We start from the raw sequence: 25,704 nt of genomic DNA, 5'->3' as shown, positions 1-25,704 counted from the left end.
GAGGACAACCTGCAAAAACAATAAATAAATAAATAAATGTGCAAATAAATCCACATATTCCTGAATAAATAATTAAATAAATAAAACGAATGTTGGGGGGGGGGATGTTAAAGGAAATGCTAAACCTTTTAACTGTTTATTCATTTTTCAATGTAGCTCGGTATTTATTTTTCCTTGACCTAACATGCTAATGAGGAGAGCATCAACAGCCATCAGCCAATGGTGGCATAGAGACTGCCTTCTGATGTTTGACCTCATTAGCATGTTAGTCCAAGGAAAAATAATACTGAGCTACATTCAAAATTAAATAAACGGTTAAAAGTAAAAAGGTAAACTTTCAGTTTAGCATTTCCTTTAATATTTTTTATTTATTCCCCCAACATTCGTTTTATTTATTTATTTTATTGTATCTTTGTTAATGCAGGAATATGTGTATTTATTTATTTATATATTTATGTAGAATTTTGTGTATTTATTTATTTATTCATCTGTTTTTGCAGGTTTTGTCCTCCATATTCAGAAATGCTGCATTAAAATGATCAAAAGTGAAAGTAAAGGCTTTCACATTGTTAAAAAAGATTTCTATTTCAAATAAATGCCGTTCATTTGGACTTTCTATTTATCAAAGAAACAATAAGAAATGTTGCTTCCCACTGCAATTGCAAATTGAAGTAAGAAATATAAATGTAAACCATTATTTAATGTATACAAATAATAAAATAAAAAACATCACTCTTTATGGAAAATTGTGTTCTGAACAAATAGAAAAGTGTCCGTTTATATGAATTGGACTAAAAGGGCAATACATAGAAAAGGGAAAGGGAATTTACCATGTGATATGCATTTTACAATGATTCATATGTATATTGTATATTTATATTATTTTAAAAGAATATATGGTCACACCACCTGACATTTTCTGTGTGGTAAAATTGAAATCTTACTAAAGGCCAGAAAAAAAGGCCAGAAATCTTGTTTAATAATGAATTAATGCTTTCTTAAAAGCTGTAAAACCAATATGAATCAACACCATACATTTTTTGGACATAAAAATGTATTTTAAAACTTAATTATTATTTTTTTTTATCTTAAAAAAAGTATTATTTTTCTTATTTGTCATTGACCCATATATATGTATATGTGTGTGTGTATTTAATAATTTCTGAAGGATTGTGTGACACTGAAGACTTAAATTACAGGAATTTAAAAATATTTTAAATTATAATATTTCACAATATTACTGTTCTTACTGTATTTTTGGTCAAATGCAGCCTTGGTCGGCATAAGAGACCTCTTACAAAAACATGAAAAAATGTACAGAGCTCAAACTTTTGAACGGCAGTGTATGTGGATTTTTAAAATTTTTTAAATGTTCTGAATTCCCATTTAAATACCATATCTCTTTAATCCAGGCTCATATATAGACTACACATGTACCAGCAACAAGAACGACATGAACATGGAGCACACCAACTCCCCTGGCAGCAACGACACCATCAAGTTCCCATACAAACCAAAGGTAACGCATCAATAGTCTACATAACCGCACAAAGACTGTGTCCTCTTAGAAAGCTCAGAAGTGGAATCTGTATTTGTGTTTCAGGGCGACCCCTTAAGGCCTGGTCACCCTCTCTCCAGAGGCAGCAGTGTAGAGAGTCTTTCTGGCAGGTCACATTGTCTGGCTTCATCCGACAGCAAACGAATGAGCGCCGATCTCTCCGAACTGGAGCACAGATTACCCTTTGCTCCCGCAGGTAACATGCTTCCTCAACACCCGTCATTAACTTTCATACCTACCCAGAAATTCATTGCGAGACGATGACATTTTACAGTTTATACATTGATTTGTTAATATGGAGCTCTTTTCTCTTTTGCAGTAGACACAAATATTGACATATTTGTAAACTCCACACTTTTCTATTCCTGTTATCAATTTTGTCCTCAGGTTGATATGTTAACAAATACACACCACTAACAATGTCCCTTTTATAGACATTGACCTCACTTTTCTGTACTTGCACTGGCTATACAGTGTGTACACTAGTACCCAGTGTACCGCTGACTTCAGCCAGTGCACCCAAACACACATCAGACACAAAGAGCTGCATGGCACCTCCATTCCTCCTTTGATCTGTCCTTCTGCAGTCACTAGTTCATCAAGGCTTCCTGCCACTGCACGAATGTGTGTGCTACGTGTACGTGTTTGTATGTATGTTGCATGTATGTCTTAAAGCAGCTGAAGAATGGAGTGACGCCCCTTACCCAATCTGCTTTGATGTCTGCACCACACTCTTTCTGTCTCTCTCGCTCTCTCTCTCTCTCTGTCTCAGTACACACATTGTCTGCATGCTTGTGTTCGTCGCTACATGCGCGTGTCTGTATGTGTGTTTTTGCAGCACGTCCACAATATAAGCGAGGTCACCGTAAAACGGCATCACATGGCACCATTCTGGACATTCCCAAGATCATCGTCACAGGTACCGGGAGTCCAGGCGCTCCCAGCAAACAGCTCCTAATCAGAGAAGGGCGTCACTGTGACGCACGAGCACGCATTGGTTGTTACTCCTGAATGTCATATATCCCCCGTCAACCTGACTTTCATTTTAAGGAGAGTAGAAGAAAATCCTCATCTGACCATTGGAACTTATGGTAGTAACTCTTGATCAGGGGTCGTAATCTTATGGTTAGTAATTAACCCATGTACTCCAGGTGAACCACAAGTGTGCTATCCAGTGGATTAATGAATAATTTATATAAAGTAGTTGATTTAATAATTTATGTGGTAATTTATTTTGGCCTACTTTTTGCACTTAGAATAATACTTAAATATTCATGAGATTTACAGGGGGCAGTGTTTTAAATGCGTGATTCTTGACATGCCGCACACAAAACACGATGGTGACACAAGATCACATCATTTAGGGAAGAAGAGGTGCACTTGAAAGGTACACTTTGTAGCTTTTGGCCCTTTAGCAGTTCAAAAACAACTGAATCTCAAGCTGACTAGCTGTCGTGTTCTCTTGCCAGAGACTCTCCTCTGTTCTGTTCAACTAACCTATGCCACTCCCTCACCATACATGCATCAAAGTAGCCGGAGAAACTTTTCGTTATTTATGGATATGACGAGACGCACGGGCGGGTGACGTATGTACGCAATTTCCTGTGAAAAGCATTCAGCTAGGTCTAAAATATAAACCCGTATAATACTGAATAAAGGCCCATTCGCACCAAGAACGATAACTATATTCGCGTTCACACCAGTGGATGATATCATTCTGTTTAATCTATCGTCATATCATAAACTCTCAAACTCAATGGATATTGCTGTACATTTTTCTTCCATGTTTTAATTTTAACAGTAAAGCATGTTGTTTAACAAAAAAAGTTTGTTTAATTTCATATGATTAAAAGATTTTGTCTTCATTTGATTACCAGAAAATACACAACACAGAATTTGTGGGGGAAAATACTATTTAAATACTTATAATATATTAAATACTAATAAAAATACTATAATGGTTGTTTTTATGAATTCAGTTAATTAGACATGCCTTTTGATCATTAAAATGTAATTATTCCATTAAAATGGAATCCAGAAAACTTGAAACAGAAAAGAGAATTTGGTTAAAAAAAAAAAAAAAATCAGAGGGCTCTAAACGTGTAATTTCTGTAAAACTTTTAATACATTGTTGTTAAATTGTATGTTTTATGATTCAAATTAATTAGACATGCTTTTTGATTACTAAAAATGTAATGTAATCATTAAAAATGGAGTCCAAAAAACGGAATATAGAAAGAATTAAACGGATTTGGGGAAATATAAAACCGATTTCATAGGGCTCTACTATATGCAGTCTTCGCAAATGACTAGAAAAATCTAATAAATTCATTAGTCAAAAAGTGTGGGACAAAACATGCAGAACCAATAGAGTAGTGCAGGTATGACATCACTTTGAAGGCCAACCGGCCTTTAGCATCGCACTGGTTTCTTTGAGAAAAACCCAATAGGATTGTCCCATAGGCTTTTGGATTATCGCTAAAAGCAAGCTCTGTGATCAACACAAGTTTATGATACTTGCACGTTTTGTCCATCAAGATAATTCTCACAGATGAACACAACTTTTGTTAATTTTGAAGCCTAAAGTAAAAGGCTAAAGGTAGGCAATAAACGACTTCAACGTCACCATCACTAAGCTTCCGACAACTCTTTTTATCCCAGAACGTTTGAGTTAGAATAGTTTTATAAGAGCACAATTATGAGCATTATGAGTCTGTAAAAGCAGACTGATCTTACCTACTCGGTAGCCACGTTTACATGCGCACTTTTTTTGTCATTCCGATTGAAAGATTCGGTGGACTGTTTACATGAGACGTTATCTAAACCGATTTGGTGTTTACATGTGCTGATGCTTTCAATCGGAATCTTTTTGTGACATGCGCGCACAATTTGTCTGTCGCATAGATTCGAAACCAATTATAATAACTGCGACGTTCGTGGATCAATAGTTCTGTGTTGGTAATTTTTATATTTATTTATTTTTCTGTGGGTGGACATGCAGTAGTTTAACCTCATTTATGTCCTATACAAAGGCTATTTCAACAGATGTGAATGATGAATGCGGACTCAATGAATTAAAATGCACCCAAATTATTAATAAAACATAGGATATACGGTGAAACATGAATGAAAGCAAATAAAGACGTGCTCAGCATCATTACTAGTAACATTAGGCTATAGATACATACTAAACGCATAAATATTTCAGATGATTAAGGAAAGATACCGTGATCACGGAGGTATAAATATTAACAAAAGAAATTAAAGTAGACCGTGGGTAATGTTACTTAACCAATTTGAAGCAGTTGTTGAACTTTTTTTTATATATATAACTTACGAGAAACCGAGAGAAATGTCGACACGTCCTCTCCAGCAGCGTGAATGTTCCCCGTTGCCATGGCAACTCTCAACGGCCACCAGGACATGTACGGTTTTATAAAAGCTATTTATTATTTGTTGTAAAGTGTAAGAAATGCCTCCGAAAAATAAATTCTTCTGTCAGGCGCAGTTGAAGCCTATAGGACAAACGCTGTCAAGATGAGATGCTCTAGCCAGGCAATGTCTGTCATTATTCCCACATTGTTCATAACATGTTACGAAATAAAAAAAAAGTTTAATACCTCAGAAAAATGTACTTTCCTCTCTTGTCAACATTAGCCTGGTGTGAGCGCGGCGTGCGCTCTTCAGTTGTGGAGGTGCGCGCGCTGTATATCATGTCACAGAAGGACGTGCACTCAAATGCTGCGTCCCAATTCGCCTACTTATACTACGTCCTAAAAGTATGTACTCTTTTTGTGACGAAAAAGTACATACTTTTGAGTGTGTAGCAGAAGAGTATGCAAGCTTTGGGACATACTACTTCGTCATCTTTAACGGACTCTGTTATGTGCGTCCCGTCACCGTTTAAACTGCCCTGTCAATCATCGTCACAGTTCACATCCTCCACATTCAATTTCATTTCCTACCGTATCGGAGAGAAATGTAGTCGCACGTTGATCTGCCATTCGTGGGTCTTTAATGCAGAGACTCCTCTCATGTGTTTGCAAAGTTAATGGCCAAACGTATCAGTACAAAAGTTCACAATGCTGCTACAGGTGAAATATAATGTGGCTAACTTTGAATAAATATCTTTTTGTCTGATAATTGCTCACTCAAACCCCTTTATCCAATTCTCTCTACTTAACCGTCAGACTCGCGTAACCGTCATGTTTGTAGTTTTTTAAACACTTTTTATCCGCGTTTGTAGTTCTAATCGAATCCTCGTCCATCTCGCAATGGGTTGTGGGCAATATCAGCCGTTAGAGTGCGCATCGATCTGCACTTCGAATTATGATTGGAAATAGTAGACCATCCGGGAATCTTTGGAATACTCTTTTCAACATACTACGATTTGGGACATACTAATTCTTTTTTCGAATACTATTTAGTACGGATAGTATGCGAATTGGGACGCAGCGAAAGTAATCGGATCAGGTCGTTTACATGGTGGAATTTTTCGTTTGATCGGTTCATGAAAAGGTTTATCCCACCCCTCTCAAACTGATTACAATTTCATTCGATTTGGCCATTTTTATTCCGATTGAGGTGTTTATATGGAGCATTTTCATTCGGATTGGACTTTTAAACCGATTACAGTGCTCCATGTAAACGCACCTAGTGTGATGACGTTTAATCTCCTCGACAGCCTCTGTAGTCCCGTTTAGCCACTTGTTAGCAACCGCCTTTTTCAAGACATGTAACAGCTTTACGAGTGGGGTAATACTGATGTATTTTATTTCGTAGAATAAAACGTGAAAAGTATCTTGAGCTTGTGTTCACCACAGACCTAATTTCGGCCATTTCACCAAAATACTTCAGGATGATGGAACCGGAAGTGCTAAAATGCTAACTCTCTTCCGCGCTTTGGCCTACAAAGTGATGTCATACCTGCACCACTCTATTGGCTTGATTTGTTCATGCTGGGGTGCATGCTGGGAAATACTCCAGTAATGAACAAATAAAAAAATGACTTGTATAAAAAAGGTTGGCGACCCCTGCTCTAGACGTGTCCTTATTTTGAATCCAAAATCAATCAGTTTATTGATCTTATTTTTGGCTAATATTTTCAGCTAGTTTTACCCCTCCAAATGGTCAGATTTGACGGAGGTTAGTGATCCTGGAGTAACACCCATTCTTTTCTTTCTCTCTCCTGTTCATCTCTCTTTGCTTTTTTGATCATAGTGTCCGGCAAGCAATGATTTTCACCCCATCCTCATGTCTGCCTCTGACCATTAGAGGCACCTTTTATAAATGCTTCAAAAATAAATCTCTTAAGCAGTGATTTAAAGCATGCGTGTTGAATGAGGGTGGAGATGGGGATGTGGATTGATATGCCGGCCTCAGTCTTCCTGTTTGGCTTTATAACAGGTGAAAGAAGATCAGCCAGCATGTGTGTTTTTCTGTCTGTCTTTCTTTCTTTCTCTCTCAGTGGTCATACACTAGCTCGCCCTTGTCTCGCCTGCAGAAAGGATGTCGCCAAATGCTCTGCTTTTTGATCTTCCCTCCTCCATACACACAAGTTCATTAACTTGTTCATTAATTCAGTGGATGTGATAAATCTCCTTCACATTTAGGGTCATAGCTATTATTATCATCATCTCTAATAATGCTGAAGAAAATGGGGACATTGAAGGATTGCGGAGTGGGGGGGGGGTTAAAAGCAGGAGTCGCATGATGAAGAGGTTATTAATTTGGTGTAACAATGAGAAAATCTGATTGGCATTTGAATTGTATCCCTCCTGCATGCATGCTGTTAACCTGTCAATCATTTTTGTTATTCTCATAATCATTTTGACATGGAATTGACCTCATCATTATTAATAAAAAGAGTTAGGGCCATATTCATCAGAGTATTGTTATTGGGGGTTTTTCTACCGTTTTTGTTGTAACTTTATTTTTTTTAAATGTATTGTTTGCTTGAATGGGCTGATTTTGTGGTATAAGAGAGATTAGATAGACGTTAAAGGAATATTATTTGTTAAATGCAAATTAGGATCTATCAACAGTATCTGTGGCATGCAGCTGATGACTACAGACAATAATTATGACTCATCCTTCAGGTTTTAATATGCTTTTATAAACGTTCAATAGAAGCCTTGCAGAAAATGTCAGCCTTTTTGGTTTGTTTTCTTTTAATTGTCTTTTTTTTTTTTTTTATAAAGCACTTGCATAAATGTAAGTTCAAATTGAGATGTTAAGTTGTCTACATCTCTTTGAAGTAGGGCTGCTTGTCTAAAAGTGACGTTAAACCAAGGTCCTGACTCTCTGTGGTCATTAAAAATCCCAGGACGTCCTTCGGAAAAAGAGTAGGGGTGTAACCCCGGCATCCTGGCCAAATTTGCCCATTGGCCCCTGTCCATCATGGCCTCCTAATCATCCCCATATAGTGATTGTCTTCATCATTCTTCATTCTGGCACAATATGGCTGCCTGCCGTCGCATCATCCAGGTGGATGCTGCACATTGGTTGTGGTGGAGGAGATTCCCTCACTTCCATGTAAAGTGCTTTGAGTACCCAGCAAAGCGCTATATAAATGTAACAAATTATAATTATTATTATTATTATTATAAAAGATTGTTACCAGCATAACTGCTTAGGACCCCAGAAGTCTAGGACCAGCACTGAAAACTCCAAACAAAGCTTTGTCAGGGGACCCCTGTCAGTGCGTTCGTAAAAACCCCAAAATGACCGCCAACCCCTTAATCTGTTCTTGTCAGTGACAAATAAATTAGACCTAGAATTTCCTTGTTCTGCTTTTTAAAACAAATGGTCCCACGCAATGTTCAAGACATGGTTACGGCCTTGTGTTAGGATGACAAAGTTTTAGACTGGTCTGCCTCAGCAGTCTAACAGCGCTCCTCACTGTCAGAATGAGCGAGATGGCCAATCAAACCAAAGAAGGCGGGGTTTAACTGTTAGTGCAAATTTCAGCAGTTAAAGAGTGCGTTGTAAGATGTAAGTAGTTAAACGTTCAGTGAACGTCAGTAATATCCAGTGATGCAAACTACTCAACATTTTTATGAAATTTCACAATTTTGAATTGAAAAAATGCCATTATTTACATGATGCATGTAAATCATAATTGAATTTGATGTGATATATATATATATATATATCTGTCATTTTCTTCTCAACACAGGTTTTTGTTGTTGATAAAGATACAGATACAAATTAAATAATTTAGACTACTAAAGATAATGGCCTACTTTAAAGAAATTGAATCAAGTAATCAAAATAAAACCGTGCATAGTCTTCACAGTATGAATTAAATATACATTGATTCTTATTAAAGTGAATATGCAAATGAGCCCCGCCTCCACTCACTCACTCCAGCTCAGAGACCCACTCGCTCAACCTTTACTCAAGTTACTGTAGTAAACGCTGCACAAAGGTATCGCTCTTTACAATGTCAGACACATAACAGGAATTAATATGATTAGCCTTTAGCTCGACTACGTTATCAAATAGCTAATAATGTGTTGCTAATGTTACACAAACCATGTTCCTGTTCGCCATCTCAGTCTGTCTTCAGTATCAGTCAGCATCCTTAGAAACGCTTTGAACATCATAGAACGTCAGTGGAGAAAGGCATATAAGGGCATCATAATATACACAATTCACCCGCTATATTGCTAAAAGTACCATATTTTTCATATCAACAGAAAAATTCCAGTAGGGCTTCTCTTGAGACTCCCCTGCTTCACAGCAGTTAATGATATATTAAAGCCCGCCCAGGTGTTGACGTGATTGGTTACAATGTAGTTTGTGACATCAGAAACACAGGCTTTGGTTCTCTGCAGTTTTAAGGAGAAAATACTCAGCAACGGTGGTTTGTCTGAAAGCATATTAAAAACACCACATAGACATACAAACAACACTAAAAACTTTAGTTTATTTTTACAATTTTCACCACAGGGGGTCTTTAACTGAAAACTTGTGGATCGTGCACACTGAAGGCCGCCTGGGGAACAGCGTCTCTTTCACAGCTCAATACTAAAATTACTAAGAACTAGAATTCTATTAAACGCACAGCCCTTGAAATCCTCTTTGAGAGCAAGGGTCCCTCTGGTGGTTTGGGGCCCTGTGCAACTTGCGCACTTTGTGTATAGGGAGGACCCTCTCTGAGAGTTTTGCTTTACAAATAGTTAGGTCGCATTCCTTTGATGTATCCTCAGAGGAATAGCAAGTGAAAGTAATCAGGAGGACTTTTTTTTAGCTAGACACAACATGAGGGAAAAGATTGAATGCCACTTTGCCTAGACCAGGGTTGTAAGCAATGCTGTCACACCGGTTTTATGTTAACAGTGAACAATTTCCATTTTATTTGCTTTATTATTTCATTACAAACTTCAGGACAAAGGTGTTTTTTCGATTGCCTGCCACAGATAAAGTTCATAGAGCTCGAGTTGCATTAACCTGGAATATTCCACCTAATCATTTGCATTATGTATTTTTCTGCACATATAATAAATCATATTTAGCAAGTCACCGTCTATTGGTAATGGTGGCATTTTCATTTCTGCTGGTACTATTCTAGATGCTTTACCTGAATTATAGTTTGCCTATAAAGTGATTTGTGTGAGTGTTTGCTTAGGCTCTCTTTAGTAAACTTGTGTTGCCTTTTTAAAAGAGTACAGCTCCTATCATCGTTGCTGCTTCATTTTCCATAAATAAACACTAATCAACTCCCAAAACCAAAAAAACATTCATCGCACCATGATAGGAGCTGTCCAATCACTGCGGGCTAAGCTGCCTGTGTGATTCTGTAGGTGTGGTCTACTGTTTTTGGTGTAGTGTGTGAGTTTTGTTACGATGGCCTCATGAGGGGTTTGGCCATGTGAAGGTCACGTTAGAGGAGATGCTGTCATGGTAGTGAGTTGGGGATTTAATCGGTGCATCTGTCATCCCTCTTGCTCCAGCCCTTGGACGAGAGCGCATACACTACCAATAAGACTTATCAGATCTCTCTTTTCTCTATGTCTCATCTCTTTTTGCAGCGACCTGTGACCCTAATAGACGCAGATCAGTGCAGGATCTTCCTGCCATTGGTACGGAGTCAAGTCAGGTAGGATGCTTCAATTTCACACTTTTAGTGGTGCGATTATGTAACTCTGCATTCACACCGCCACCGGCAAGAGCGTCAAAATTTGCTCTGGCTGTCCTGCCAGCAATGCTGTAGAAAGATTTGTGGACGCGCTGGCGCTCTGACGTAGATCGAATGCTTGGCCTTTTTTTTTTTATACTATATTTAAAGGGGTCGCAAAGCAAACTATCATGTTGATCGGTATTTGTGCGGACTGACCACAAGTAGTGTACAAGTTAACCCCTAAGTAAAAAAAATTGATCGATGGAAAGAACTTAACAAGTATAATTACATGTTTGCTAACGAAATAAACCAATTAAAAGCCATTTGTGTGGTGTGGCTTTTGTGTTCATGGTTAAGTGCTAGTCTAATGTCAACATGCAGTTTTTAGGAGACGTTTACTAGCCTTGGTCTTTAATTAACATTAATTTGTGTGCAGCCTACATTACAATAACTGTCCTGGTTGAAGTGCAGCATTAACTCAATTGGTCAAATCTGTGTTTTTTGAGCAAATTGATGAAAAACAAGCGTTCTAGAGCGGAAAAATTGCCTATAAATAGTGTTGCGCGCCTTATCAAACCCGCCACAGCAATGATCAACCTCTCCTCCATTTTGCTTGGGAACTAATGTGGTCGGAACCTAAGTTTACAGGACTGCGTTCTCTGGGATCCTCTCAAGCGGAGCACTTCTACATTCCCATTGGTTGCCGGCGAACTGCGTCATAGCTCATTACCATAAAGTTGACCTGAACTCTCCTCGACGCGCAAATCATCCAAGACGCGCTGCGCCGGAGCTCGCCACCGGCTCACATTTGAAAATGAATGACTTCCGGCAACTTTGACGCTCTCGCCGCCAGCGGTGTGAACACCGTTAGCAACTGGGAAGAGTTTAGGTGCGACAAACAATCTTCACAACAGCATTTTATACCGCCAAGTAACACAAATGTGTGCCATATCTCATGTGAAATAAGAGCTCTCACATCTTATGCTCTGGGAGGACACTATAGATTATTAAATTGTTATATAAGATCTGTTCTGCTCTGGGTGTGTGTTCACTGTGTGTGTGTTCAGTGTGTGTGTGTGTGTGTGTGTGTGCTTGGCCACACGTCACTTCACTTTGTAATAGGAAATGTTGGTGTTGTGGGTCTAGATCAGGGGTGTCCAATCCTACTCTTGGAGGGCCACTGTCCTGCAGAGTTTAACTCCAACCCCAATTAAACACACCTGAACCAGTTAATCAAGGTCTTACTAGGCATACTTGAAACTTCCAAGCAGGTGTGTATAAGCAAGTTGGAGCTAAACTCTGCAGGACAGTGGCCCTCCAGGACTAACTTTGGGCACCCCTGGTCAAGATTCAACCAAAAGTTTAGTCAGCACCAACTTTTTTTTTTTTTTCAGGATTATCAAATGAATAGAAAGTACAAAATGTATTTGAAATATAAATATTTTATAACATTTATTAAAGTCTTTGTCACTTTTGATCAATTTAATGCATCCTTGCTGAATAAACGGCAAACTCTGACCCCAAGCTTTTGAACAGTAGTGTAGTTGTAAAGATTGTTGCCAAATAATGGCAAAATGATTTGGAAGTATATTGCTTTTTTGTCTTGAATTCAAACTTATGTCAACTTGTGTACTAAGAAATGTTAATTTAAAAGGATAGTTCACCCAAAAATGTTAATTAGCCCATGATTTACGCACCCTCAAGCCATCCTAGGTGTATATGACATTCTTCTTTCAGACGAATACAATTGGAGTTATATTAAAAAATATCATTGCTCTTCCAAGCTTTATAATGGCAGTGAATGGCAGCCCAAAATTTGAAGCCCAAAAAGTGCATCTATCCATTATAAAAGTGCTCCACACGGCCCTGGGGGGTTAATAAACGCCTTCTGAAGCGAATCAATGCGTTTGTGCATATTTAAAACTTTATAATGTAAAATATCTAGCTTCCTCCAGACCGCCTTCCGTATTCAACTTGCGCAGAAAGTGTAACGCCTCTCGCAGTTCAAAAAGCTAAGTCCGACGTCATGGTTACACCGATTACGCTTGTTTTATCGTAAGTTGAATACAGAAGGCGGTCTGGCGGAAGCTAGATATTTTACTTTATAAAGTTTTAAATATGGATATTTAGTCCAGGTATGATCGTCAATAAATGACCTCTGCGTTCATAAAGTTGTAAGGATGATGCGCTTGTGTGATTGTAAACCGCTATATTGCTTCTTTATGGTGACCACCTCATGAACACTGTGATAGAGAGGATCTGTAGCCTCTCCGTCCTGCGGTGCTCTTGATGGGTGCAAAAACAGCATTTTGGAATCAGCAGTATTATCAAGTTTTTTAATCGACATATTGTTTGACCAATCACAGGATAGCAGAAACAACAGCAGGTCATCCAGCCCCAGTGTGAGGATGATTACGCCAGACAGGACAGGTAGAGTTTTCCTTCTAACCACCACACACTCATGCTCACACGGAGTTCCTGTAAGAATTGTACTGGTGTAAATGCACACACGCATACCTACAGCTAAAAATGTATTGTGTGTGTGTGTGTGTGTATATATAAGCTTGGATTATAGTTGATGAATTATTATGAGCCTCATGCACATGTTTGGAATTACATCATTGTGGCAATTTGTGAAGATATTTCTGAACACTCTGATGTTCCCTCAGTGTGACCTCAAAGTTCACGTCCTCGGCGTGTTTGTAAATCTGTATCCGTGACAGTAAACGGCTCAGACATTACGTAAGCGGCATCAATGATTTAGGACGCTTTTCTGTCTGACAGTTGCAGTCCTGAACTGAGATGAGACCGGGCTATTTATTGCTCAACTCTTGCCCTCTTTCTGCCGATTACCACAGTTTACTATCAGCATTACTCAACAAACTAAAACAAGAAACGCTTTGTTTTGCGCAGGGGGGCTGCTTCGCTCTTCATATCCAAATAACTAGCGAATACAGACTCGATTCATGCTTTTTGGATGTTTACTCAAATGGTTTTCCTCATTCTTGTAGATACCAATGGCTCCGATAACTCCATTCCCATGGCCTACCTGACCCTGGACCATCAGTTACAGGTACACACTTTAAATGTGATACAATAGGTAGATTTTGGTATGATTTAGTCAATCACTTCACATTTTCAGCTTATTTTTGGTCAAGTACTATGAAGTACGACTGCACGTGCATGGAAACTGTTGAGTCTATATCTGTGGTGTGGATGGTTTTGTTTCCAGAGTGCTGTGGTGTCACTCCTCTCAGAAAAGGTTCCCAAGATATAAAAACAGCCCTTTAATTAAATCAAGTCTGGGTTACAGTTTGACCAGGCTTTTTTATCCTATTTATATGGTGTAATTCAAGTTATAAATACATGGCAGCAAATTAAGAGTGAGGCATTTTGATATTTTTGGCGTTCAGACCACGACTGGTATAAATATCACTTTTGCATTTCAGATGAATTAGCCAAAAGGTGACATTTGATGAATGAATCTGTGTTTGTTTGCAGCCTCTAGCCCCGTGTCCAAACTCCAAAGAATCAATGGCAGTGTTTGAGCAGCACTGTAAGATGGCGCAGGAGTACCTGAAGGTGCAGACCGAGATCGCTCTTCTCATACAGAGGAAGTAAGTCTGAGGAATCCGAAATCATCAGTATCAACCCTCTACACCAGGGGTTTTCAAACTTTATGACGCCAAGGACCCCCAAATATGATCCTTCCTAAACCCCCTTCCTAAAATCCATCTATTTTTATGCACAAAAAACATTTAAACTGTAGATAAATAGTAATGGTGACATTATAAATACAACATATTGTTTCCCAACTTAAATTGGCTATTAATGTTGGATGTATAAACCTGAAAAAAAAAATATAATAATTTGTATAAGCAACTTTCACAATAAATTTATGTAAGCAGCTTACGTACTGCGTTAAGAATACCACCTTACAACCCCAGTGAGCGAAATAAAGGGGACTATAGTGAGAAAAACAAACTAAAGATACAAAGCAAACATATACAATTATGTAATGTATACTGCAAGAAAGGAGAGAAACAGTTAGAATATTCAGTAGATTTTATCCATTTTTGCTTTCTTTGTATTCTCTGAAATTTTCTGTGGACCCCTTAGAACCTTCTCTCCAGAAGGACCCCAGTTTGAAAACCCCTGCTCTACGCGACCTTAGCAATAGAATCGCCATTGGCTAGTTTTTTTTGTTTTGTTTAGTCGCCAGGCTGATATACTTTATTATACGTATATATAATTGTAAAATGGCATGGCTTTTTAAATATCTGAACATACACTCTTCACATCAGTCAATCACGCATTATATTATGATAATCAAGCACTATTTAGTAATTAGAACTAAAACTTGGTATGAAAGCATATTTGTCATTTTAATTAAACTTAGTTAGGACTGGTGGTAGTGCTTAAGATATTGCTGGTAAAAAATAGATAATAGTAATTATTATTATTAAAAAATTTTCAGTAAAATATCCAAAAACCACTATGCCAGTGTTACATATTTTGTTCAGATGAGTACTTACAATATCCCAAATGTTTCCAACTATTTGTAAATCGTGAAAATTTGCTATTTTAACGAAGGAACCGGGATGTGTGAGGGAGTCGCCTGTCAATTGCGTCATATCTGCAATGTATCTACCTCAGATGTGTCTAATATGATAAACAGAGCTGGGTTACCTCATACTCATGACCGGTAAAGCGGAAATGGCGCCGGCGACTGTGGCATAATAAAAGTCCTGCTGCTCGCGAGGCGTGTTTCGTTCATCTTATTAACAATCGCTCCAGCGGCCTTGTTCAGCTCCACAACACTCGGTCCTGCTCTGCTTCATACTACAGTAACGTTAACAATCACATCCATGAACATGATTTCTGCCCGAGTCCTATCCCGATTCTTTTCCACCGGCTGTGAGGTGAAGACCACATGTCCCAAGATTCTGCGCTCAAACGTGGCATCATCAAACTACACCTTTGTTTTGAACAGGCGACCTCTAGCAGACAGAAAAGTTACATAGTGCACCTTTAAAAGATGATGATAATTCTACAACTAATAACAATATACAATGCACTAAGGATTGATGCGCTGCTGGGTTCATGAATATTAATTATGTTGTCGCCGTTCGCTCAAACTGATTTGCTGAAATCAAAACAGGGACTGTAATAGATGAGCGCCAGCCAATGAGATTGCAGTTTGCACATTAGTTCCGCCCGCTACCGGAGAAACCGGCATATCTTCAGTTTGTTCTTAAAAGCTGAATAATTCTAAATGAACTCCGGTATTTTGACAGGAAAATACATCAAAGAATATTGTTTACATGTAGCGCGTCGATTTTGCGTGGTCGCGCTCGCTCTCTCCTTGCGTGTGTGTGAGAAACAGCGCTCTCAGGAAAGCGGCGGCGAGTTGTGCGCCTTCACACTAGAGTTAACGGTACCTCAAATACAGGGACGCACGCATCCGTTGAGCTGAATTGAAATTGTACAGACTCAAACTCAAGTTAAAATATCTATGCTAAACTTACACTTGGCCTCTAATACACACATTGGCTAATAAATTCCTAGATTTTACTCGCCTATGGCTAATGATAGATATTATTTAGTCGCATATGCGAGTGATTTACTCACATTGTAGAGAGTTGAGTATGTACAATAGGAACTAGGGTTGCCCAGGGTTATCGTTAGTAGTTAAAGGGATGGTTTCCCCAAAGATTCTGATATTTCTGACTCCTGTTGTCCCAAAACCTCTATGCACAAAGAATGTTAGCAACCAAACCGTTTTGTTTTCCATTCAATGGAAGTCTGACTATCCTTTTAATTGAACAAATAAAGAAAGAAAACCGAGTTGACGCAAATAACCTAAAAACACTAGAACAAAGATATGTGTCTTTGGGCTTGAAGCATTGCAGGTATCTAACAGAAGTATCAACTGTTCAAATAGACATTTGAAAAAGATATATACAAAGCTATCATGTACAATAAAGCTGCTGTATTATATTACAAAAAGACAACGGTCTATAGTAACAGCCATTGAAAAGCATAACAATGTAATGTGTCCGTTACTGTTACTCAAACTCTATTTAAACGGGGGGGAAAACGTGCCAGATCCAAAACAAATGCTCCAAATGAGTCAAATGCGAAAACGCCCTAAACCAACAATACCAGATCAACTGGATTCCAAAGCACTGGTACTTTTCACACCCCTAATATGATCTACGTACATCTCTACAGGAAAGAGCTGATAGCAGAACTGGACCAGGACGAGAAGGATCAGCAGAACGCATGTCGCCTCGCCCAGGAGCACAAGAAGCTCCTAGAGGAGAACAAGAGTCTGTCCACCTACTACCAGCAGTGCAAGAAGCAACTGGAGCTGATCCGGGCGCAGCAGCAAAAGAGGCAGGGCACCTCATGAACCCCTTTCATTATGAAACAGAGCCAGAATGACTCGTATAATCACAGTCCCCGTTATCTCATCCACCCCGATCCAAACATTGGGGCTAGCTATAGTTTGGCCCAGAAACCCCCTCATTCTGCCTAAAAGCGCCCCGCCCATGCTCATGAAACCTGAAGACGGTAACCGTATGACCTATACTCCACAGTGACCATGGGCCATTTCCACCCATGCGACCGGTTCGGACTGAACTGCACAAGCATGCTGCGTTGCACGTACCCGGCAGGATATGCAACAGCAGAGACACAATTAAGGCCCGGTGGGTGTAAAACACAACCGTTGGCCGTGACACATGCAGACAGTTCTTCAGAAATCATACAAGAGCCAGCAAAACCGACACGGCATCTTAGCCCAGGGATTTTAAAGAGACCATGTAAAAGGAACAAATGAGATATTTTCCCCCCCTCCCTTCCCAGAATTCTCTGTGGGGTTTGCCTAATTCCTCTCGATTAGGTGTCGGTCCTCAAGAATGTGAAGACAAAGCTTTAAGTTACATGCAAAAGCTCATTTTATCATTTTTAAATCTAGGTTTTTATTTTGTGTGTACTTTACATTTGAACCCCTTTTATGCAAAAAAAAAAAAGTGCTACAGATGTTTCCTTTTTAATTGTCTGCCCTAAAAAGTGTTATAATGTATTAATTTGAAATCAGGGGATGTATTTTACATTTGCCTTGCATGTCGACCTTGTGTTTATGGACAAACAAGGAGCGATCTCTGTGTGTGTGTGTGTGTGTGTACGTGCGGCCTCGCAAGAAAATGCTGTTTGTAATCTGCTTCCTCTAACATGACGCTCAAAAATCAAACGGACTCGAGTGTATGTGATTGTGAGTACACACATTTTAATCATGACTACAGTATTCATGCGTTTCTTTGCTCTGTTGTGTATCCTTATCTAACTTTGTATGGTAATTTATCCAGGGTTTTAGAGATCCGCTTCATAGATTTTGTTGTAAGTGTGGGAAAGGAGCTTGATTTACGTCTTTTTTTAGTTCACATGATGCCTTAGAGTTGAATTGTTTGCGTTTTACGAGACCGCTCCCACATGAAACATGACCGTTTGAAAAGGCTTGCGAATGCTACATGAAATCAAGAGCGGCCAGTGTTTTGTCTGAATGATCTTGTCAATGCTGCAGAAATCATGAACTGGCAATAAGAGCAGTCAACCCACTCGGGCTCTTTTTAGTTAAGCTCCTTGTTCTGACCACTAGTTCTTCATCCCTGTACTTAATGTAAGATTTTGAAAGGGAAACCCAGCCGTATTGTTACATAGTATGAATTCCTTTTAGATATCACGCTTTGTTTACTCCACCCAGGTTTTTTGCACAATCCCGACTGGTTCTCACTGATTACGAAGAATGCGCTCTGTACCGAGGAACTCTTGAGCAGGGTAAAGACACATTTGGATGTTCAAGATCTTTTAAATGAGTTTCTGTTTAACAGTGAAGTGGTGTATTCGTTTTTTTTTTCTTCTTCGAGTTCAATGTTCAGGAGTTTCTGTACTATGTGCTGTAAATAAGATGTCTGATTTCTTAAGCTGTTGGGAACGGGAATACACAGGTGAAGGTCGCATCTTGAAATAAATCGAACAGGTAAACATGCTTCAGACTGTCTGTGCCATCTCTGCCCTTCAGTTCAGCAGGTTTTTTTAAACCAGGATGTTGTTTGCAAACATTCTTATTTTTCTTTCATACATACATGCATGCAACAATATTATGACCACTGACAGGTGAAGTGAATAACACTGATTATCTCCATCACGGCACCTGTTAGTGGGTGGGATATATTAGGCAGCAAGTGAACATTTTGTCCTCCAAGTTGATGTGTTAGAAGCAGGAAAAATGGGTGAGCGTAAGGATTTAAGCGAGTTTGACAAGGGCCAAATTGTGATGGCTAGACGACTGGGTCAGAGCATCTCCAAAACTGCAGCTCTTGTGGGGTGTTCCCGGTCTGCAGTGGTCAGTCTCTATCAAAAGTGCTTCAAGGAAGGAACAGTGGAGAACCAGCAACAGGGTCATGGGCGGCCGAGGCTCATTGATGCGCGTGGGGAGCGAAGGCTGGCCTGTGTGGTCCAATCAAACGGATGAGCTACTGGAGCTCAAATTGCTCAAGAAGTTAATGCTGGTTCTGATAGAAAGGTGTCAGAATACACAGAGCATCTCAGTTTGTTGTGTATGGGGCGGCATAGCCGCAGACCAGTCAGGGTGCCCATGCTGACCCCTGTCCACCGCCGAAAGTGCCAACAGTGGCACATGAGCATCAGAACTGGACCACGGAGCAATGGATGAAGGTGGCCTGATCTGATGAATCACGTTTTCTTTGACATCACGTGGATGGCCGGGTGTGTGTGCGTTGCTTACCTGAGGAACACATGGCACCAGGTGCACTATGGGAAAAAGGCAAGCCGGCGGAGGCAGTGTGATGGACAATGTTCTGCTGGGGAACGTTGTGTCCTGCCATCCATGTGGATGTTACTTCGTCACGTACCACCTACCTAAGCATTGTTGCAGACCATGTACACGCTTTCATGGAAATGGTATTCCCTGCTGGCTCTTTCAGCAGATAATGCACCGCCACAAACCAAAAATGGTTAAGGAATGGTTTGAGGAGCCCAACAAGGAGTTTGAGGTGTTGACTTGGCCTCCAAATTCCCCAGATCTCAATCCAATCGAGCATCTGTGGGGATGTGCTGAACAAACAAGTCCAATCCATGGAGGCCCCACCTTGCAACTTACAGGACTTAAAGGATCTGCTGCTAACATCTTGGTGCCAGATACCACAGCACACCTTCAGGGGTCTAGTGGAGTCCATGCCTCGACGGGTCAGAGCTGTTTGGGCAGCAAAAGGGGGACCAACACAATAACATGCCATGAAGCGTTCCTGATAAAGTGGGTAACACTTTAGAATAATGGTCATTAGTTAACATTATTTAATGTATTAACTAACATTAACAAAGATTAACAAATACAGCTGTTCATGGTTTATTCATGTTAGTTCACAGGGCATGAACTAATGTTAACAAGATTTGAATCATGCATTAGTAAATGTTGAAATTAGCATGAACTAATAATGAACTGCACTTATAAAGCATTTATTTATCTTTGTTAATGTGAACTACCCAGGTGAAAAAGACGTACTATTAAATGTATTAAAAATGCATTTTTATTATATTGTTCTAAAAACATACTCAAGTACATTTTTAATGCATTTAATAGTACGTATTTTTCACCTGGGTAATGTAGTTAACTAATGACCATTATTCTAAAGTGTTACCATAAAGTGTAACCAAATCATGTGTAAATGTATATTGTTTGTGTATTGGGCTTTGCTTGTGAAATAGTAACGTCTCGCCATTACTGTAACCAAGATTTTGGCGAGAGAACGAGGGAAACTACTTTTTGGAGGGTGCTCAACTGTATTCCGCCGATTGGGTTTAGTTTGTACTGAACCCGGAATAATTCCTTTAATGTTGTGAGGATGTAATGCTCCTTTAAACCAGAAGAGGGCGATAGAGGTTAAGCTGGCTCTTCATCTAAGCAAACCCTTCCTCTCTCAAACAAAGGAATCTGGGGTGATGCTGGCCTAAAAAGAAAATAAAAAAAACACCCAAATGACTCTGATAAACACAACAGCATGCATCAAAATGTATTCATAAATAAGTGAACCAAAAGAAAGTAGTGAATTAAATATCCAAAAATATCTTCAAATAAAGGAAAATGAGGGAGGTGGTGTGTATTACACCCTAGAATCACACGCATTGTGCAAATTAGGGTTAAATGTTACCTGCGCAGGGCAGTTGTTGTCACGCCATGTGCTTGAGGTTGACGCCACCTTGAATCGAACTCATTCAATCCACATGATGTCATTCCCTTTGGTGAAGTATTGTGGCTTCTCTGGCCAGTGTTAAGTGTTCAAGAGGTTGAGAAAGGGACTGAGGGTATTGTTCAGGGGCCGTCGGATGAAATGCTGTCATCCCGTCCTTTTGTTTTTTGTTGTTCGACGGTGACGGCGAGAAATGAGAAACAGACTATGGAGGGTTTAGGGTGACCGGAGGGACCCAGGGCTTTGATGAGGTCACCCAGGAACGGTTACGCATTACAGAAACTGCAGGGCGGTCGTGACATTTCCGTATCTCTGTGTGCCGGGTTACAGTTTGTGAATGAACTGTAAGTTAGAAGCTGACGCAATAAAATCCTGCGAATTGTTAGTGTGATGCACTACACAGACAGCTTTTGTTTTGCACGCCGTCAGCGGCCCTCCTTCGAAATACTCATTTTAAATGCATCATCATTCTCTTTTTTTTTTTGTTGGTGACAAAGTTTCTCTGAAATTTGTATTAGATCTCTCTCTTTCTTCCTCTCCCCCCTCTCTTGCTCTTCCTGTAACCATGGTAACTGCCTGGAAATAGGCTAGGAATGGTAGAGGTGGTTGCAGTTTTTAGTAATGGCCAGAATGTGGGTCATAATATCTGTATATCAGTCTATAAATTGCACCGTGTTCCAGATAACTTATTTCATTAATCAGAATGATTCCCTGGCCAGCCCTTTTCAAACGTGGCTATGGGCGATTCTTCACATGCTTGCGAGCACAGCTCCTCCGAGACCCTTCAGAGGAGACAAAGAGATCTCACTGCTGCTGGTGCAACAGTCTGAGGTGTTTGATTCAGGGTTTATATATAATATACACCTCTAGCACCTCAAGGATAGAGAATATTAAAGGTTTAGTTCACTTCAAAATGAACATTTCCTGTTATTTTACTCGCCCCCATCTCATCCAAGTCTTTCTTTCTTCAGTCGAAAATAAATTACGTTTTTTTGAGGGAAACATTCCAGGATTTTTCATCATATAATGGTTTTCAATTGCAGCCGAAATGTTGAAGGTCCAAATCAATGTAGTTTCAAAGACTTTGAAGGGCTTCAGAGGCTCTGCACAATTCCAGACGAGGAATAGGGTCTTATCTAACGAAACTATCGGCCATTTAAAAAAAAAAAAAAAAAAAGAATATAATATTAATGAATATATAATGAATATATAATATTTAACTAGGGCTGTCAAAAGATTAATCGCATCCAAAATAAAAGTTTGTGTACATCATATATGTGTGTGTACTCTGTTAATTATTATTTATATATAAATACACACACATTCATGTATATATTTAAGAAATATTTGCATGTATATACATTTATATAATCTATAATATATATAAATATAAATGTTTTATATATAAAAAATAATATTTTTTTCTTAAATATATATGCTTGTGTATGTATTTATATATAAATAATAATTAACAGAGTACACACACATATATTATGTAAACACAAACTTTTATTTTGGATGCGATTAATCGCGATTAATGTTTTGACAGCCCTAGTTTTAACCATAGACTGTAAAAGAAATATGGATGTAGTGGCCGTGACGTCACCCATAGGATTCTGAAGGGCTGTTTTGAAGCGTAAAGTCGGGACGAGCTGGCCGTTGAAAATGGGCAAAGAGGCGGGACGTGGGCGGAGCTGAGGTAACGTGATGACTAACAGACAGCAGACAAACGGCTATCCAACTGTCACTCAAAGTGGCCACGCCCTTAATTATGCAGAACTTTAAGGCTTTATATAATGTAAACAAATGAGTTATAAAACAAATTCACCCCCCTCACAGTTGTCATGAAGGGCAAAATTAGCCGTATAGACCAAAACCACAATTTGTACCAGACTGCAAACATGTTTTTTTCTGCTGTAAAGTTGGGCATTTTAACATGAGCTCAATGAGATTCTGCTCCTTCTGGAGCCTGTCCCTAGCGGCCAGATGATGAATTGCAGTTTAAGTCACTTCCGTATTGGCTTCAAGAGAAACTGCGGGAGGTTGCCGCTTGGTTTTAATCTAAATTGCTCATCTTGCGGCCGCCAGTGATTGCGCAATCACAGTGAGATGTCACACTTAGGCGGAAGCACCGCCCCCGTATTTACAAAGCGCTTGTGTGAAGACTAATACAATATCCCTTTAACAAATAAAAAAAAAGGTAAAACAAAGATGTCGGACGATTTTGAAGTTGAAGATGGAGTGTTTATTTGGTAAAGGGCGAGTCCTCGCACGTTTTGTTGGGGCGGTTCTTTCGCCTACGTCGAACCGCCTTCCCTGTTCAATTTATGGAAAAATTTGTGAAAGTTCCCCTGCCGATCGAAAGACTAACGCGAGCAGGTCCGCACGTCATGGCGTCACGTACGCATCTTGAGTTTCACTTTCAACATTCAACACTTTTCCACAGAAGGCGGTGGGCCGAAAGTTTACTTGATAAAGTTTTAAATATGAATATTTTTCTTACACAAACGCGTCGATTCGCTTCAGAAGGCCTTTATTAACACCCCAGAGCCACGTGGAGCAGTTATTTGATGGACAGATGCACTTTTTATGGACTTCAAAAACAGAGCAACTAGAAATCAAATTCTAATGCTTGGATTAGCCTGGACTTTTGTAATATAACTCCGATTTAATTCGTCTGAAAGTCGAATGTCATATACACCTAGGATGACTTGAGGGTGAGTAAATTATGGGCTAATTTTCATTTTTGGGTGAACTATCCCTTTAAGTTAAAGGGGGGTTGAAATGCTGTTTCATGCACACTGAGCTTTTTACACTGTTAAAGACCTGGATTCCCATGCTAAAACATGCACACATTTTTTTTTTTAAAAGTTGGACGTTTGATGGAATATTTCTGTGCCAGTATGGGCCAAAGTGACGTCAACAAGGGCGGAATGTCCTTGTACGGGCCGTCCGGGCTCTTCTCCCGGAAAGGCTCGCGTGCGCGACCAGAGCGAGAGAGCAAATGCACACCCATTAACGCGCTGTGCTCGGCTTTAGGGATGGAATTGGGCTATTTCAACACTGTCGCCGCGGGCTGTTTTTCATGTCCGCGGGGCGAAGCAACCCCAATTATGTGATATTTAGCCCCGGGAAAAAACATATTTTATCCCCCAAATGCGATTTTTATCGGAGAAGCCCCCCTGAAACGCGATTGGGCTTGTTTTGGGCTAGTTTTGAGTAGCAATTGGGCGAGTTTTGTTGTGAAAACCTGGCAACCCTGTTTAGGGAAGTCATCAGACACAGGACTTCACGAAATCAACAATGTCACCAAAGATGTGTGTTTTTGGTTGTCAGGGCAAGACAACCCTGCACAGCTTCCCAAAGAACCCAGCGTTAAAGGGACCGTGGATGAAGTTTGTTTTTCCGGAGCAGCAACAGAGTTGTGCTAGTGTTTTTGGTTGTTCCCTGAATTTCGGCAACGATGGTTTATGAACAAGCCCCAGTTCAACTCCGGATTTGTAGCCCATCTATTGCTGAAAGATGGAGCGGTCCCAGCGATTAGGGTTCATGGTCGTGACTCGTGTGTTGGGAGCAGGCGGTGAGTAAAACTGCTTCAAATGTCTGTATGTTGTTAGCTATCGACTCGTTCATTCAAATGCGCTACTATTCCATTGTTTTTCTATGTAAACACGCACAAGTCTGACGTGCAAAACCGTTCCGCATGCTACTGCATACAATAGTCCATAAACAAAATTATGTCCTCATAAACCACGAGTAAACACACACAAACGTTGCAAAACTCGCGCATGACAAGCCGCTAAGCAAGTATATAAGTTCTAGTTCCAGTTCCAGTTCCCCCACGTTCAAGGATGTCACAGCTTTCAGACGCTCTCAATGCAATAGAGACAGAGCGACACGCGTCATAATCTGAAGACCACGCCCACCAGGGGGGAAAAACAATCAAACCGTCTCCATTGACTTTGCATTGCAGGAGGCTGCCTCCTTGTCATTTCGGACTTATTACAAAAAACTGAACAATGTATAAAAGCTGATATGTGACAAAGTGAACTGCAAACAAGCTAAACAAAACCCAGAGGCAAAAACCCAGACGTTTTTATAAGCTGTTGACCCAAAAAACGAGCGTTTAAGGACAAAAAAGTGGATTCAGGCCATTGAGACAGAGCGCTACAGGTCATATTACACTGAGAACTACGGCGACTAGAGGGGAATGTAATCAACGACAGGAAATATCATATATAAAACGGATATTTGACTTAAAAGTTAACAGTGACAAAATGTTTACTGCACACATACACATACTGAGACATACTGAGTGTCAGGATCCCAAAATTTACCCATTCATCCTGCTGAAGCGTCACTTCGTATTGCCTGTATCCACTTTTATCTTCTTAAACGTGCGTTTTTTTTGGGTCGACAGCTTATAAAAACTTATTTCTGTGTTTTTTAGCTTGTTTGCTGTACACCTTGTCACATATCAGCTTTTATACATTGTTTGGTTCTTTGTTATAAGTCCGAAATGACAATAAGGCAGCCTCCCGCAATGCAAAGTCAATGGAGAGCGTTGGATTGCCCCCCCCCCCCCGGTGTGGGCGTGGCCTAAATTCGCTCTGTCTGTTTAGCTCCGCCCCCACACGACACGCCTCCAGCCGCTCGTTTTTTTTTTCGGAAAGACTCGGTACAGCCTTTCTTTCTTTAATAAATATAATAAAACTAAAGACGAGATATGAAGGATGCAATATTACTCT

The 25,704-nt window shown here is 39.7% G+C and overlaps 1 protein-coding gene across 4 annotated transcripts in view; it reads left to right on the top strand.

Moving 5' to 3' along the window:
• Positions 1-18,735, top strand: part of map3k7 (mitogen-activated protein kinase kinase kinase 7) — a 33,057-nt gene extending 14,322 nt beyond the window's left edge. For 2 of the 4 annotated variants that reach the window (XM_079830608.1, XM_079830609.1), the window contains exons 10-17: positions 1,413-1,519; positions 1,604-1,754; positions 2,397-2,477; positions 10,594-10,661; positions 13,049-13,112; positions 13,694-13,755; positions 14,184-14,299; positions 16,917-18,735. In XM_079830608.1, coding sequence (XP_079686734.1) covers positions 1,413-1,519; positions 1,604-1,754; positions 2,397-2,477; positions 10,594-10,661; positions 13,049-13,112; positions 13,694-13,755; positions 14,184-14,299; positions 16,917-17,097 — 830 coding nt within the window. In that variant the 3' untranslated portion in view covers positions 17,098-18,735. The remainder of the gene's footprint in view (positions 1-1,412; positions 1,520-1,603; positions 1,755-2,396; positions 2,478-10,593; positions 10,662-13,048; positions 13,113-13,693; positions 13,756-14,183; positions 14,300-16,916) is intronic. The other 2 variants (XM_079830610.1, XM_079830611.1) reach the window with 1 other exon arrangement.
• Positions 18,736-25,704: the final 6,969 nt, after the last annotated feature.

Source organism: Gobio gobio (genome assembly GCF_949357685.1).
Source record: "Gobio gobio genome assembly, chromosome: 12".
Taxonomy (NCBI): Eukaryota; Metazoa; Chordata; class Actinopteri; order Cypriniformes; family Gobionidae; genus Gobio; species Gobio gobio.
This window is presented reverse-complemented; position numbering and strand designations above follow the sequence as displayed.